The sequence below is a fragment of the Cupressus sempervirens genome, chromosome 6, assembly GCF_028749045.1.
Source record: "Cupressus sempervirens isolate cs-2001-9-10 chromosome 6, ASM2874904v1, whole genome shotgun sequence".
Lineage (NCBI taxonomy): Eukaryota > Viridiplantae > Streptophyta > Pinopsida > Cupressales > Cupressaceae > Cupressus > Cupressus sempervirens.
Genome location: NC_143123.1, coordinates 262050210 through 262064774, shown reverse-complemented (window position 1 = coordinate 262064774; position 14565 = coordinate 262050210). Strand labels below are relative to the sequence as shown.

Here is a 14565-nt window from a genome sequence, read left to right as displayed (position 1 = left end):
AGACAGATCTCCGCATCAGAACAGAACAGGTGTATGAGTTACGTCGTCAGCACCACACCTCTGGGACGCCTCCTTCTCTCTAGATTTTTCTGTAGTCTGTAGGATTGTCTCCTAATTTTGTGAGTCGTCAGGAGACGACTGTTTTTTTTGGGGGGGATGGTGTTAGCCGACTGGACGGTCCGGCGGTGTTTTTGTAGCCGACGGTCCGGCGGTAAATAGTTTGTAACGGATAAAATAATTGTGGCCGACGGACTCCTTCGGGAAGGTTCGGCAGTAGTATTTATACCCCGTTTGGGATCATTGTAAATCATCATTCATCTACTATTGCGAATATAATTCTGCTGTTCGTGTTCATTGTCTGTATGTGTTCATTTCCTTTACCTGTACGGTAAACAGAAGCTATTATGCCAGTTTTAATTGTGTTTGCATAAAAAGGATTGGAAAAAATGTAATGACCCCTTCTTTGCGCTAGACCTAATGGCGCCTAGTTGGTCTATCTTTCCATCTGGGTAGGCTAACGACATTTGTTTTTAGGATGCCAGCCAGTCACAGGAGTCTTTTGGTTTCAGTAGAGGAGATATTTAAGTGGGAAATTCTATGGTTAAAGTCACATTGTTTTATTACGTTGATTTATATTGTACTTTATTATTTAAAGTCACTTTATGACAAAATGACTTAAGTGACTAAAAGACAAATTAGGCTTTTATTCCACATTGCTTAGTTATTTGCATCTCCCTTTACTTTGAGGTTATAAAAGAAAGTAGTTGCATTGGGATTGGTACCACGATATATGTTATTGATAAAATACAAACAGGTCGCTTGAATGTGACTAGATACTTCGAGGATGAAACCCCTCGAGTTGTTTGAGGAGTTGGACATAGCCCCAACATCTCATTGAAGTGTGTTCAGAATCTGGCAAGAAGTAGATAAGAGGAATTGGGTTCAGTCGTTTTCGTAACCACAAGTAAGTCTGCTGACATTACTGAGAGTTTGGAAAAATCACAAATATGAATTAGAAGATAGTCACGTGAGTAGATTTCAAGGTCTGGCAGGCATTCGGTTTGAATCACTAAGGTAGCAAAGTGGTTGTATTTACTGCTGTACTAGTACCAAGTAAGAACTGGAATTGTAGAGGCAGCAGGGCAAACATAGGGAGCTTGCCTGTCTGCTCATCCATGTTGTTCTGAGTGAAAACCTGTAGCTTCAGTGGACAACAGTACTCTCTCAACGCAGGCAAACTAACTGTCGGGAATGGCGTGTGAAAAGACTAAGGGAGGCACTGACCTGCCATTCCTTACGACATTGGATTCTAGTTGGACATGGATAGTTGTATGCTGCGGAGTGTGACTTGAGGCTGAGTCAACAGCATACAGGACATGCGTAACAGTTGAAGGAGCAAACACACTCATTCAGGAGAGCCGAAATAGCAGTTGGTGTGAGGGCTCAAGGTATACGAGACAGTAGGAAGGAGTTCTATGACCAGTAAGAATCCATACACATTATACCAGGTTCCACGTCTTATTATTTTACTCTCGATTTACTGCAGTTATATGTATTTACTGTTGCACTTAGCAGTAATGTATGCATTTGCAGATATGTTTGGTTGTTTGTACACAGTGGTAAATGTATGAAAGAGTTTAATATCTAACCCGATTTTGCTTGAGACATTTTCTCTGATTTTTGTGTAAATCATTTTTGCCAACGTTTACTCTATTAGCTCCACTCTCCAACCCGAGTTGGTATGTGATCAGTCATTTCCTTTCTTCCGGGCTTATACATTTCAGAGGTATCCGATCTTTCATACAGTTTGCACACACACTGTTCATCAAAATGTCACCAGTGAAATTCTGATTTCCACGTTAAATAAGAGCAGGAATATTACAAAAAATGAATCAAAACAATTAGAAATAAATCAGTTTTATTACTCTAGGTGATATTTAAGATGAAACATGGAAATCAGATAGTGGCATCTATTCTTGTGAATCTTTGTCATGTGTTTGTCTTCTTGTTTGCTTTGTTTTATGTGAAACTTGTTTACTTTTGCATATTTTAAGCTCACATGCTTCTATTTTCCATAGTTTTTTGTCATTTGTAATTTAGGAGGTTTCTGCTTCCTTGTGGAGTTGCATTGCTTTGCATTGGTGTCACTAATATATAAAGCTTATGTTGAAAACTTTATGTTCAGCCATCTTATACTCATCCAGAGGATACTCAGTTCAACTTGGCTGATCTAGAAACCATGAAAGTAATTGGCAAAGGAAGTGGAGGTGTTGTTCAATTAGTTCGACATAAATGGACAAACAAATTATTTGCTTTGAAGGTAAGAACTTATAATGCACAACTTCTCATTCAGTTGTTGGTTTGTGGGTGTTATTTAAATTCTATTAAATATTTCATGTCGAATGTCCAAAGATGTTTTTTTGGTGAAATGAAGTCCTAACACACACCACTATAACCTCTGTACACATGAGCTGCCCTCTACCCATGTGGGGTGAAATCCTAGGGAATTGAACTTGTGTCCATTATCCATGTTTTCTAGTGGCTTCACTGCTGTGTCTACATCCGACAATTAAGAAATAATCTGAAGACAGTACCATGTATAATAGACTAGTAGAAAAAAGATACAATTCACCTCTATACAACTACAGATTGATAGCTATCAAAATTCTTGACACAGTTCACCAAAGGTTTTTAAACAGTCACTGAAGGAGGAGATATCTAGAAAGACACTACCTTTGCCACAACCTGAAAGATTGACAATGGATACTCTTTATCTCTATAAAGCTCAAAAAGGACCATAAGCTTCGTTTTAATTGAAGGCCAGCAGACACATCTGAATCGTTACTTTCAAAGCTTCAGCAACAGGTAGATCTGGTGGTTGAAGCAGCAATGACATATCTTGAAGGATTGGATCATTAGCAAAACCCAAATTATATACAATTGAAAGAAATAAAAGGAGGGATATGCAACATTGTGGCTTGTCACAAATATGCCCCCATCATTCTATTTTCTAAACGATGACCTACTTGTCTTAAGTGCAGAATATCTGATCTGGAAAAATATGAATGAAAAACAAAACCAGAGGAGGAGGTGGGCCATTCCTGTTTTCCAATGTTTTCTCTTTGATAGCTGAACTCTAGTAATGTAAAAATATAAACAGGAAAATGTACACAAGAATTATTTGGGGTAGAGTGCATGCTTGGTTTCCCCTGAATTTCCTTTCTGGAATGCTGTTTTCATTACACAGATCAGTATTTCTTCTGTTCTGCTTCACTGCAGTAGTAGCATTGAAAGCTTTCTCCAGGAAGGCTACACTGCTGTCTTCTACTGCACTGCTGGGCCTGCCTTTCATATAAAAATGCAATGTTTTTAATAGTCATTTTTGTCTTATGGTATCTCTAAACATGATGTCATGCTATATATTTAATGACAATTGTTTTCTTTTTCTATAGTTATATGTATTTGGGAGTCTCAGATGTTACTGGCTCTAAACTTTAAAGTATTTTCAAAATTTATATGTTATCCATTAAACACATCACTCAGATTCCAAAATTTTAATATTTATAATTATATGCAGGTTATTCAGATGAACATTCAAGAGCCAGTACGTAAGCAAATTGTACAAGAGCTGAAAATAAATCAAGCATCACAATGTCAAAATATTGTAGTGTGTTATGATGCTTTCTACAACAATGGTTTTATATCGCTAGTTTTGGAGTACATGGATTATGGCTCTCTTGCAGATGTCCTTAAACAATTGAAAACTATTCTTGAACCCTATCTTGCAGTTGTTTGTAAGCAGGTTTGGATATTGATTTCAATCCTTCTATTTTTTCAGGGATAAGTGTAGGAGAGCTGCTTTAGATAGAGCACATCTGCCTGTTATTGAAGTAATATATTTCTTGACATTCAGGTTCTCAAAGGTTTGGTCTATTTACACCATGAACGGCATATAATTCACAGGGATATTAAACCGTCAAATCTTTTAGTAAATCACAAAGGTGAAGTAAAGATCACAGACTTTGGTGTTAGTGCAATGCTAGCGAACTCCATGGGGCAACGTGATACCTTTGTTGGAACCTACAATTATATGTCGGTATGATTGCACGTGAAATCATAGCTAAGTTTTTGCATTTAATTGATATCTTGTTGATGCGAGCTTATTGTGCTTGTTTTGGCTGGTATGGTGTTCGTAAAATACTACAATAGTTTCAAATATGTTATAACTTTTGTTCAATGTTCACGATTATTTCTTATTTATATTTTCAGCCAGAGCGTATAAGTGGGAGCGCATATGGATATAGCAGTGATATCTGGAGTTTGGGACTGGTTATACTAGAGTTGGCTATTGGTCATTTTCCCTACTTACCTCTTGATAAAGAGGAAGGTCGGTTGAACTTTTATGAACTTTTGGAGACAATTGTTGGGCAGCCACCACCTTGTGCACCATCAGATCAATTTTCACCAGAGTTCTGCTCATTTGTTTCTGCATGGTGAGAACTCAATTTCCATTATCATGCAGTTAATTTTTCTGAGGTTTTTTATATATTGCTGTTGTATGCCTTCAACATTTTATCCAACTAGCAATGTAAAATGTTTGCACTGAATTATAGAAGGATGTAATTGAAGTTACTAATCTAGAGTATAAGAAGATAAGCATATGAGCTACTTCAATGCATTTCAAGTTCAGCTCCAATTTGCTGGTCTTTGCTGTTGCTGATGTCATTTAAATGTTCTGACTATTCTTTCAAATATCACGCAACAAGGATGGTCCCCCTTGTTTCAATACAGATTTACCCATTTAACTTCGTGTGTACAAGGATATCATTTGATTCGCATAATGATGCTTGTGTCCTTTCATGCCTTTACAGATTTCAGATCATTATCAGGATCTTGTTTATTTATTTATTTTCCCTTGTGGGGGTCAGGTTAATTAAATTGCCGGTTCCATAGAAAACACTTTCTCTTATTATACCTATTGAAATCATCTGCATTTCTTTACACAAACCTGGTATATTACTAATGTGTCAAAACATTTGTTTGGATGCTAAAAGGATATTATTAAATGAAGTCAGAGAAAGATTACATATTCATCAGATATATTAATTCACTAAGAGAGTCGTAGAGATAGATTGTTCGAGAGATTCAGTAGAAATAAGAATAGATCCCTATTAATCTGAATAATATTATCTAGAAGATGAGGATGGATCTAATTTTGAAAAATTCAAAAATATGATAAAACATTAATAATTAGCCAATAGGTGTAGATAAAAACAATATTTCTTGAAGTTTATTATAGGACCAATATTCCTGAGAGAAGAAACAATAAAGTAATCATACATCCAAAAACAGTATCAAGATTATAAATGATTTTGTATAAATTTATTTCTTCTACTTCATTGGTTCTGTTGGTAGCAGCTCAATGAAAGCTTGAACCCTGAACTAGCCTGTTGTTAGCACTTAGCAGTCATCAAAGACGGCACAACCCTGTAGTTTTAGCCTCGAGGTTTGCTTAAACCTTTACCTTTTTAGAGGAGCCTCTTCTGAGGATGAGAGCTCCTATCTCTATCATTTCTGTAAGAAAGCGATGGCCCCAGGTCTAGTTAAACCCAACAGTTTTGATCTTTGAGGATTCTGCAATATCGTACAGAAAGGATAATCAATTGGCACAACTTTCTAGCTAATGATGGATAATTTACCAAAGATTGGATTCTCTCTTGAGGAATGGAGCAAAGCTTATGGATATTAAAAGTTAAAAGTGATGATCTGTCATTTTTTGAGAGCCTTTCTTTGACATATAATGTTGAAGGCTTGGATTGGAGAAAATTGGAAACCGGTAGGTAAAGTGGAAGCTTTGATCATGTCCAAAGGCTATTTAATGGCAGTCTCAATCTTGAAGAAAGAAAGGGTAGAATCGCCCAATGAGGCAAATGTATTTTCAACATCTGAGGCTTTTTCATGAAACAGTTGGCTCATGCCCTCAATCCAATAGATCTTCCAAGAATAATCCTTGTTTGGGTTCACTTTGCTCTACTCTCTAAGTGGAAATTAGGAGGAATGTGCCTTGGAAGAAAAAGGAAAAAGCACAAGAGAATTCACTCTAGACTCAAGATGATAAAAAGTCTAGAAGCTGTGAATTAGGCATGCATCTATTTTGATGTGCTATGATAAATCCCATTGTCTTAGATCAATAAATTTTTGGTTTGTATTTAGTTATTCTACTTAGCAAAACATGTAATGCCCTCATTTTTAGGTTCTTTAGGAGTGTAGTTATCACTGACTTTTTGGGTTTGTGTCAGGTTGTTCAAAGGGGTAATTTGATGTTGCCAATGAGATTAAAGGTTTAGAGGAGTCATATAATGCTTTTAAATGTAATTATAGGCTTTGAGGTTGGGCTCCAAGATTCTTGGAGGCAATGTCTTTTTTTAGTAAGTTACCCAATCACGTTTATTTGTCATCTTTAATCATCAGACTCACTCCTACGTAGTCAAGTTTCAATTCCGATGCATTTTGACCATTGTTGCTTATTGGATGTATTATTGAGCTCAATTCAAATAATTTCACTAAGCTTGCCATTTTAGTTAAATTTATTTATTAGGTACCTTAGTGTTAGAGCTCATTGGAAAGAGGATGGAAAGTTTTAAATGATGGGATGCTTAAAAGTGACTTAAAGTTATAAGTTTATAAAGTTAAATTAAAGATATAGTATTTTTGTTATTATAATCAATCTAATGGACTATAGAGGCTAGATATTAAATTAAAGGTGATCTATTTAATGGATGAGCCTTTATTATTTAAATTAAAGATATAGTGTTTTTGTTATTATAATCAATTTTATGGACTATAGAGGCTAGATATTAAATTAAAGGTGATCTATTTAATGGATGAGCCTTTATTATTTAATGCTACATTGAGAGATAAGAAAGGGAGTTGATTCTTATTAATTAAAAAAAACATCCCCAAAAACATAATGAAAACAGAAAGAGGGCTTTTTCAAAAGAAGCTACGAAAAAATAAAGCATTCTTGAAAAATAGCAATAAAGCGAAAGTGCTTTTTAAAAAACATCTAAAAAGCTATAAAATGAAGATCGGGGCTCTCATTTGGTCATTTTGAGTTTGGCTTTGATATTGCTTCTATCTTGGAGGAGATTACTTTTTCATTTTTGTGTTTGTGAAGAAAAAAACCCTTGTAGGTGACATTCTCTATGTTGTCGAGAGATACAATCTAGAGAATACTTGTTGATTTTACTCAGAGGTCACATTTGGGCATATTGAAGATTACATATCAGATTTTTCAGACCTTATTGTATATCAAATTTAAAGACAATAGATTTGGAGAAGATTGTAAAGGGTCTATCTTTGTTTGTTGGTTACATCTTCTCTCTAGAGCTGTACCACTTCTTGGAGGGCCATGTAATATAGATTTTTTTGGGTGGGCTACACACTTGGGGACAACAAAAATCAGTTGCAGACCTATGAACATCACAACTAAGAGGAGGGAGACTCAAATCAAACTTGAAGCATGTGATCTTTAGTTAGAGACATCTCTCGGAGAACCACTTGATGAAGAGCCTTCAACATTGAAGGGAGTATTTGAGGCTCTTGAGGACACTACATATAAGTTTAACTGACATTCTGATTTGTTGCTTGGTAACAACAATCCCTCACCTCTGCATAATCATGAGGTAGAAACCACTTCACATGAGGATGATGGCACTGAGGAGTCTCCCGATATGGGCACACATTGCATGTAAAGATTTAAGCCGCAAAGGATCGGATTTTGTACCTCAAACCTTGGAGGATGTAAAGAAGTCATGAAGTAAATGTAATGGATGACTACAAAGAGATCGAAAGACTAAGCGATTGACAACCCGAGGTAGACAACGCTTATAAGAATATTTAGATTGTTGTGAAATAGAGAGGTATGATTTAGGAAAACCAGTTGTGGTATATTGAGGTCCTAAATTATAGAGGACGATGGGAAGGTCGTGCTCACATTGGGTGGACTAGTTGTTAGTTTTATATCCATACATGTTGAGGGAGATGTAAGTATTCAAATTTGGTTGCTTCTTTGGTCTATCATGTGGAATTTTTAGGAGTTATCTCTTCTAGAAGCTCATATTGTGGAATTTGTGTCTTTTGGACAAACCTATGTGGTTTCATTGACATTGGCATTGTTAATTCAACTTTGTATGTGAACATTCTCGGCAAAGCCATTGATATACTTCTCCCACGTAATGCATCAGTGGAATATGGAGCTATTCACTTTATAGAGCACAAGGCATGCATGAGCAATGTTCTTCAATGCGACTGACTAGCTTCTTCTTGGAGAGAGCAAGTTGTTGTTGACATTTGAGATTATCGTTCTTGGGTAGAAGTTGATTGGTATGATAGCATGATGATTTGGGAACTTGTCATTGGTATGTTTGATGTGTTTCTTGAGGGATATCATAATAAGTTGCTTAACAACTTTGGTAACGATGATATTTATATTATAGGAGAGTAGCAAAAGCATGATGGAGATTTGCACAACCTTGGAGAATTCTTTAATCCTATATTCAAGAGAGTTAAGGAGGCAATACTTGTAGTAATGGTGTAGCATAGAGATTCAATAAATATTCATCCTAAAACCCATGTTTGGTTTGGGATCCTAGAACTTTTTAGAGGACAATTAGTTTTGATGGTGGATTGCTTGAGGGCAAATAAACTGATATTTATAAAGTGACTGAATTGAATTATTTAAGTTCATTCAAAAATTAAATATATTTCTTAAGGATGACTTTAATTAATTAATTCAGCTATAAAATAAAGTTGTTTAAAATAATAGAATAAAATAATCACTTTCTTAATTCAAATCTTAGTTACCTAGTTCTTCCCTTGGCCCTTCGAGCCAGACGAATCTTGAAACGGTTCTTGGTCCTGGTCCTGGTTCCCTTTTGGGTTCCACTTGGGTTTGGACCCAAGCATGTTGATTCCTTCGGGTCAAACCTAGTTCAAACCATGATTGAACTAGGGCAGATCCAGGTAGACTGAGTGTGGACCAGGTATAATTCCACTGGGAACAATCTATAATTTAGTGCAAAAAACAATTATTACAGAACTTGAATAAAGATTTTCAACATTACAAAACAAAATTTGCTGAAGTTATTTATTACATAAAATTAAACTAGCCCTCAAGATTTCTTCCAGTGAATTTTTTTATATCTAATTGCTGATAATGACCCCTGTCCAAATATTTGGAAGCTCTGTATAGTGATAAATCATATTTGAAACATTAAATAACATCTTCAATAGGTGAAGGAGTTGCAAGCTAATTATATAACATTTTTCAAGTAGTATGTTAATTACAAACAAACAAGCTCTTTGTACAATGAAAAAGCAATAAGCGTTCGACAACTTGGAAAGCAAGAATGTTATTATTGCAGTTGATTCCAATAACATTGACAATGTTTGTGAACCAACTAACGTCTTTGATAAAAAAGAAGAAGATGAAGATTTAGATAATCCATTAGATGTTTGTTAAAAGTCTAAACAATGATACTTGATATTATTTTAATATTTTGGTGTTGATAATAGATATGATGCTAAGATCACATGTTTATAGTGTTTTTGTTGTTTATATATATATATATATATACACAGTGTTTTTGTTGATGTTTGATAGCTTTAGTTGGATAAACTTATATATAATTATATATGAGATATATGTTAATTGTTATATGAGATAAATTAATATAATATATGTGTGTGTGTGTGTGTGTGTGTGAGAGAGAGAGAGAGAGAGAGAGAGAGAGAGAGAGAGATTAAATTTATTATATTAATTATATAATTAACGAATAGACACGTCCCATGAAGGGACATGTTTATTCACTACTTATTCTCAATATAAATTATATATCACTATCACTTGGAAAATATGTACCAATTGCATGACAGTGCTATTACATTTGCAACAGATTTGGGAAACTCAACATGGTATCATAGCCTAGTGCAAATTATAATTGGCAAAACTATTGTTTCAAATGCAAGTAACCCTTTCATTTTCTCTGTAAACTTCAAAAGGTTGTTTTCCGAGACAATTCTTGAAGGGAAAGCAAAATGCAGACAAAGTATTCATTGTTGTTCTCTGTTGTGCTCTTATTATGCATTGTTCACATGTGGGCCCAAATTTGTGAGAGTTGTAATTTTACAAGCGCTAAGTCTCAAAGTAAATTGAACAGAGTCCTCAACAATCTCGCGAAAAACACATTGTTATAAAAGGGTTTCAATCGAACATCCAATAGAATTTACAACATAGGTGGGCTGATGTGCACATTCAATATAGACAAATGGATCTCTCAACACGTGGATTTGAGTAGTGATGCTCGATCGGGCGAGTCTCCAATGCAAAGTCACTCATCTCCAATGCCGTTCGCTAGTCATAGTCAATGAAGAGGCGATATCTACTGACTGTGAGAACTCATTGTGGTTCAGGAATGTCAGGAGTGCGTGTGCCTAGGTTTGGGAGAATGTATTGGTTTGTTGTATAGATGCCCGTTGGGAGTCCATGTGACTTAGTAGATATCAGATGTTCGATGTTGCAATGTTGGTAGTCATGTCATGTTGATGGCAGTGTTTGACTTTTGTGATGACTCAAGAAATAGAAAAACTATCGATTGAATAGATGCTGAGATTGAATCATGACTTTGACGGATGTCTCAATAGCAAATGCATTGTGTTCACTAGATTGAATCGGATGCTGATTTTAAGAAAGCACATGTTTCTATAATTTGTAATTGAATATATAACCAACTATGCAGTAACAATTGTTGGAGGACAACAACTAGATATAAATAGTAAAAGCTGGTGGCAGTTAGAAAGTTCGCCTTGGCCTAGAATTAACTTTATCCTTGTCCTGTCAATTTAGTCAACAGAAACATGACATGTGACTTTAAATTAAAGTTTAAAGAAGATATTGGCGTTGAGAAGCATGCTAGCGATTCTATTGCGGTGGTGCATTTTCTTATTCTCAAGTTTTTTTATGTGAAGATTGGATGATATATTCACAAGAAGATGACTAACTATTGGAGCTGCACAACTACTGGTCCCTCTCAATACCAAAGTGAAGAGAAGGGATAAGATTGAAAATAGACAACCTCGCTAAGAATTTAAATAATGCATAAATTGGTGGGTTTGCAAGTATTATAGAAAGACACAACTATAACACGAGAGAGGCTGGTGTATTTGATGTCATGTGTGTCTTGAACATCGTTTTCGCTGAAGTAGAAAAGGTGGCATTCTAGAACGAATGTTTCGAGTGAATGCTTGCTCAGGAACATGTTAGAAGAGTGGGCATTTCGAAAAGCCTACCACAAAAAACGACAAACAAGTACGGTCATTATCCAAGAGGGAATGGAATTACATGTATGTTGATGGGGTGGTTTGGTATGGTATTTTTGTGAAATTAAAATACGAACATTGTTTACGCTTTTGTATTTCCTCTCTCATCTATCCTCGCTAAATGTTGGATTACTCAAAAACCCTCATGTTGGATGCTTGGAGAGGTCGTGTATAATTCTTGGTCGAAGTAAATACAAGCAAAAATCAATACTGGAGGTTGTTACCAGCGTAGGCATTTAAAAAAAGCGAATATATATTCTAGAGCTATTGCATGAAGAAGATAATGGTATCAAGAATACAGATAAAGTCATAATGAAATGCATAATATCAAATGCATTGTGGAGCGATGAAATTAATATGCCCAACACTAACAATTATCCAACATGGGCAAGGACTTGAGTCTACAGTCATGCCTATTAGATTGGTGATTCTTTGTAAGAAGCAAACATTCTAACAATTTTCTCACAGAACAACTTCAAGTGGTTTGAAGATGAAATCAGGCAAACATGGATATGTCGTGGCCAAGAAATGGGTTTATAAATGCATTCTCTAATAATTAGGAGAACATTGAAATTATGTTTAAGGTTGAATACATACACCATCTCAACATTTAGAAAGGTGCTGGTCTAGACCATTCAACTACAAGTATAGAAAAGGTAAGTATTGAGGTAAGTCAATTGGGTGTAGACCATTCAACTATGAGTATAGGAAAGGTAAGTATTGAGGTAAGCTAATTGTGTTGATTAATATGTGTATTCTTTGTGATTTATTATTTATGTGTATATTATTTGAAATTAACATATAAATATTATTGAAAGTTTGAAAATGATGGAGATTATTCATTTATATATGTATAATTGTATTTGAATTATATATATTCATTCAATGCAATATTTAATAAATTTGGTATAATGATTATCTAATATAAAGAGATCCATTATGAGAGCATAAAAGAGCTATTTGCCTTGACTCTTTTTCTTTGAGTTTGTTCTTGCAGGAAAAAGAGGGAGATTGATATTCAGAGGAAGCCTGACATTTCATTAGAGGCAACCTTGAAAGAGATGGAGTAGATAGAGGATATGATTCAATCAACTTTAGGTGATCTCGGTCATATTGATTTAGAGGGAGTAAACCATGTTGAGATGGATTCTTCAGTAATCAGTAAATTGTAGCAGTCAAGAGGACTGTGATTCATAAATATACCTCATGACTATGTGTTTTTTAATGGGCCTACCCCTTGTGTACATCATGAGGAATTGGTGACTTCTAAATGATGTCACTTGTATTTGCAGAAGTTATTGAAAGGTGACGATCTTACAATAACTTAATTTTCTATTATGATGGATATCTTATTATGTCTATGTAGATTATGATAGATTATACTATGCATAGTGGATGTTTATATGGTAAGTGTTACATCCCAATTTTCGACCCATTTTAAAATGTTCATATAGTCGTTGAGGTTCACATGAAGTCAGTTGACAGTTAAATCTTTTATAATCCTGTAAAATGGTAAGATGGTTAGTCATTATAATTTCATATGAAGATTACACGCTAGTTGATTATTTATCATGAATTCATGGAATTGAAAAGATGGTTAGGTGTTATGATTATTTATGATTAATAAATTGTTATGGTAATATGATTTAACTGCGGAGAATTTCCTTGTAGGGAGCACATCAAAGGGGTGGAAGCATTGTCAAAAAAAATTGGGCACAGGAGCATCACCATCACTAGGCAAATGATTATGAATCGTGAATCACCATGGTTGAGGACTTAGCGACTGCATAACAGGATACACACATTAGACACACATGAGCTATTAAATAAACGTTTAAAATATTAATCATTTTAATTTAAATAATGCGTACCTCAAATGGGTTTTGGTTGACTTTTCCACCACATCATTATAATACATATTTATGTACGTACACATAAATATAAATTAAAGATGACATCATAGTATTATTTTATACGTAATTTTATCTATTTAATATGTACATTTAAATGCAATTACAAGAAGATAAATCTTCCAAGTTGGAAAAAGAGGGTTAGAAATTTATTAAGACAGAAATAAATACAAGGAGAGCTCAACAAGGAGCTCTATGCTGAGCATCAAGTTCATCAAATTCTTGCACCATCTCAAAGGGAATTCGCCCCCTATCCATAATATTCTAGCCCAGAGCATGACTAGAAGCCCATTTGGCTAAACAATTGGCAACTTTGTTCCATTCACGAGGAATATAAGTAAACGTAATGAACTCAAAAGTGGTAGAAAAGAGAATACTCTGATTAACAACAGTGGCTAGCTGCCAACTAACATCCTCAAGCTCCTATGAGGAAAACAAGTTCACCACCACTTGGGATTCAGACTCAGATAATCTTGCTCCATTCCCGCAAGCAACATTGTTCCACAACATATAAAATAGCCTGAGCCTCCATGAGATTGCTAGTGTAATCACCCTTATGTACTGAGAAAAAGAATTTAACGTCACCATAACTGCAACGAGCCATTCCCCCAATACCAGTAAGGCCTGGATTCCCTCGGGACGAACCATCAGTGTTAATTTTCAGAACTCCATGGGGAGGAGGAGTCCAATGCCCATCTCGATTCACCCGACCTTTCCTTTGATGCCGAGGCTGCCTGGACACTCTTGGACACCTTTGAGCTGCAACCCCATCCTAAAGATGAAAATTGAGGCGATTGCATATAGCAAGATCAACCGGATCCATACCCCCATCTAGTGTACACTTCACTTGAATAGTTTTCTGAAGAGAATGTGAGATCTTTCACCAAAGATGCATAACGCCAAGCCGAACATCTTGGAAGATTCGACGATTCCTCTCCAGCTAGATATGCTAGAGCATGAATGATGGGCCAGCAATCCAAGCAGCATGGAGAGGAGAAGACTTGGAGGGAGCACTGCCCAAGTGGGCCCAGAACTCAGGCAAAGAGGAAGCATGCCTACAAGAGCAAACCCAAGCACTCCACCAAAGGTGCCATAGCTGAGTAGAATAGGAGCAATGAAAGAATAGATGGGAGACAGACTCCTCCCCATTACCACACAAAACACAATAAGAGGGGCCCTCAAATCCACGTTTAGAAAGATTATCCCATGTAAGACAGTGGTTGCGAGCCACTAGCCACATGAAAAAATTGCACTTGGACCAAGAAACTTTATTCCA

The 14565-nt window shown here is 35.6% G+C and overlaps 1 protein-coding gene across 1 annotated transcript in view; it reads left to right on the top strand.

Annotated features, from left to right (window-relative positions):
* The window catches only part of LOC149552239 (mitogen-activated protein kinase kinase 6-like), a 134514-nt gene that overhangs the window by 67792 nt on the left and 52157 nt on the right, over nucleotides 1–14565 (top strand). The window contains exons 3-6 of the mRNA XM_089787761.1: nucleotides 2186–2320; nucleotides 3578–3802; nucleotides 3914–4096; nucleotides 4270–4493. Of these exons, the coding sequence (XP_089643887.1) occupies nucleotides 2186–2320; nucleotides 3578–3802; nucleotides 3914–4096; nucleotides 4270–4493 (767 nt within the window). The remainder of the gene's footprint in view (nucleotides 1–2185; nucleotides 2321–3577; nucleotides 3803–3913; nucleotides 4097–4269; nucleotides 4494–14565) is intronic.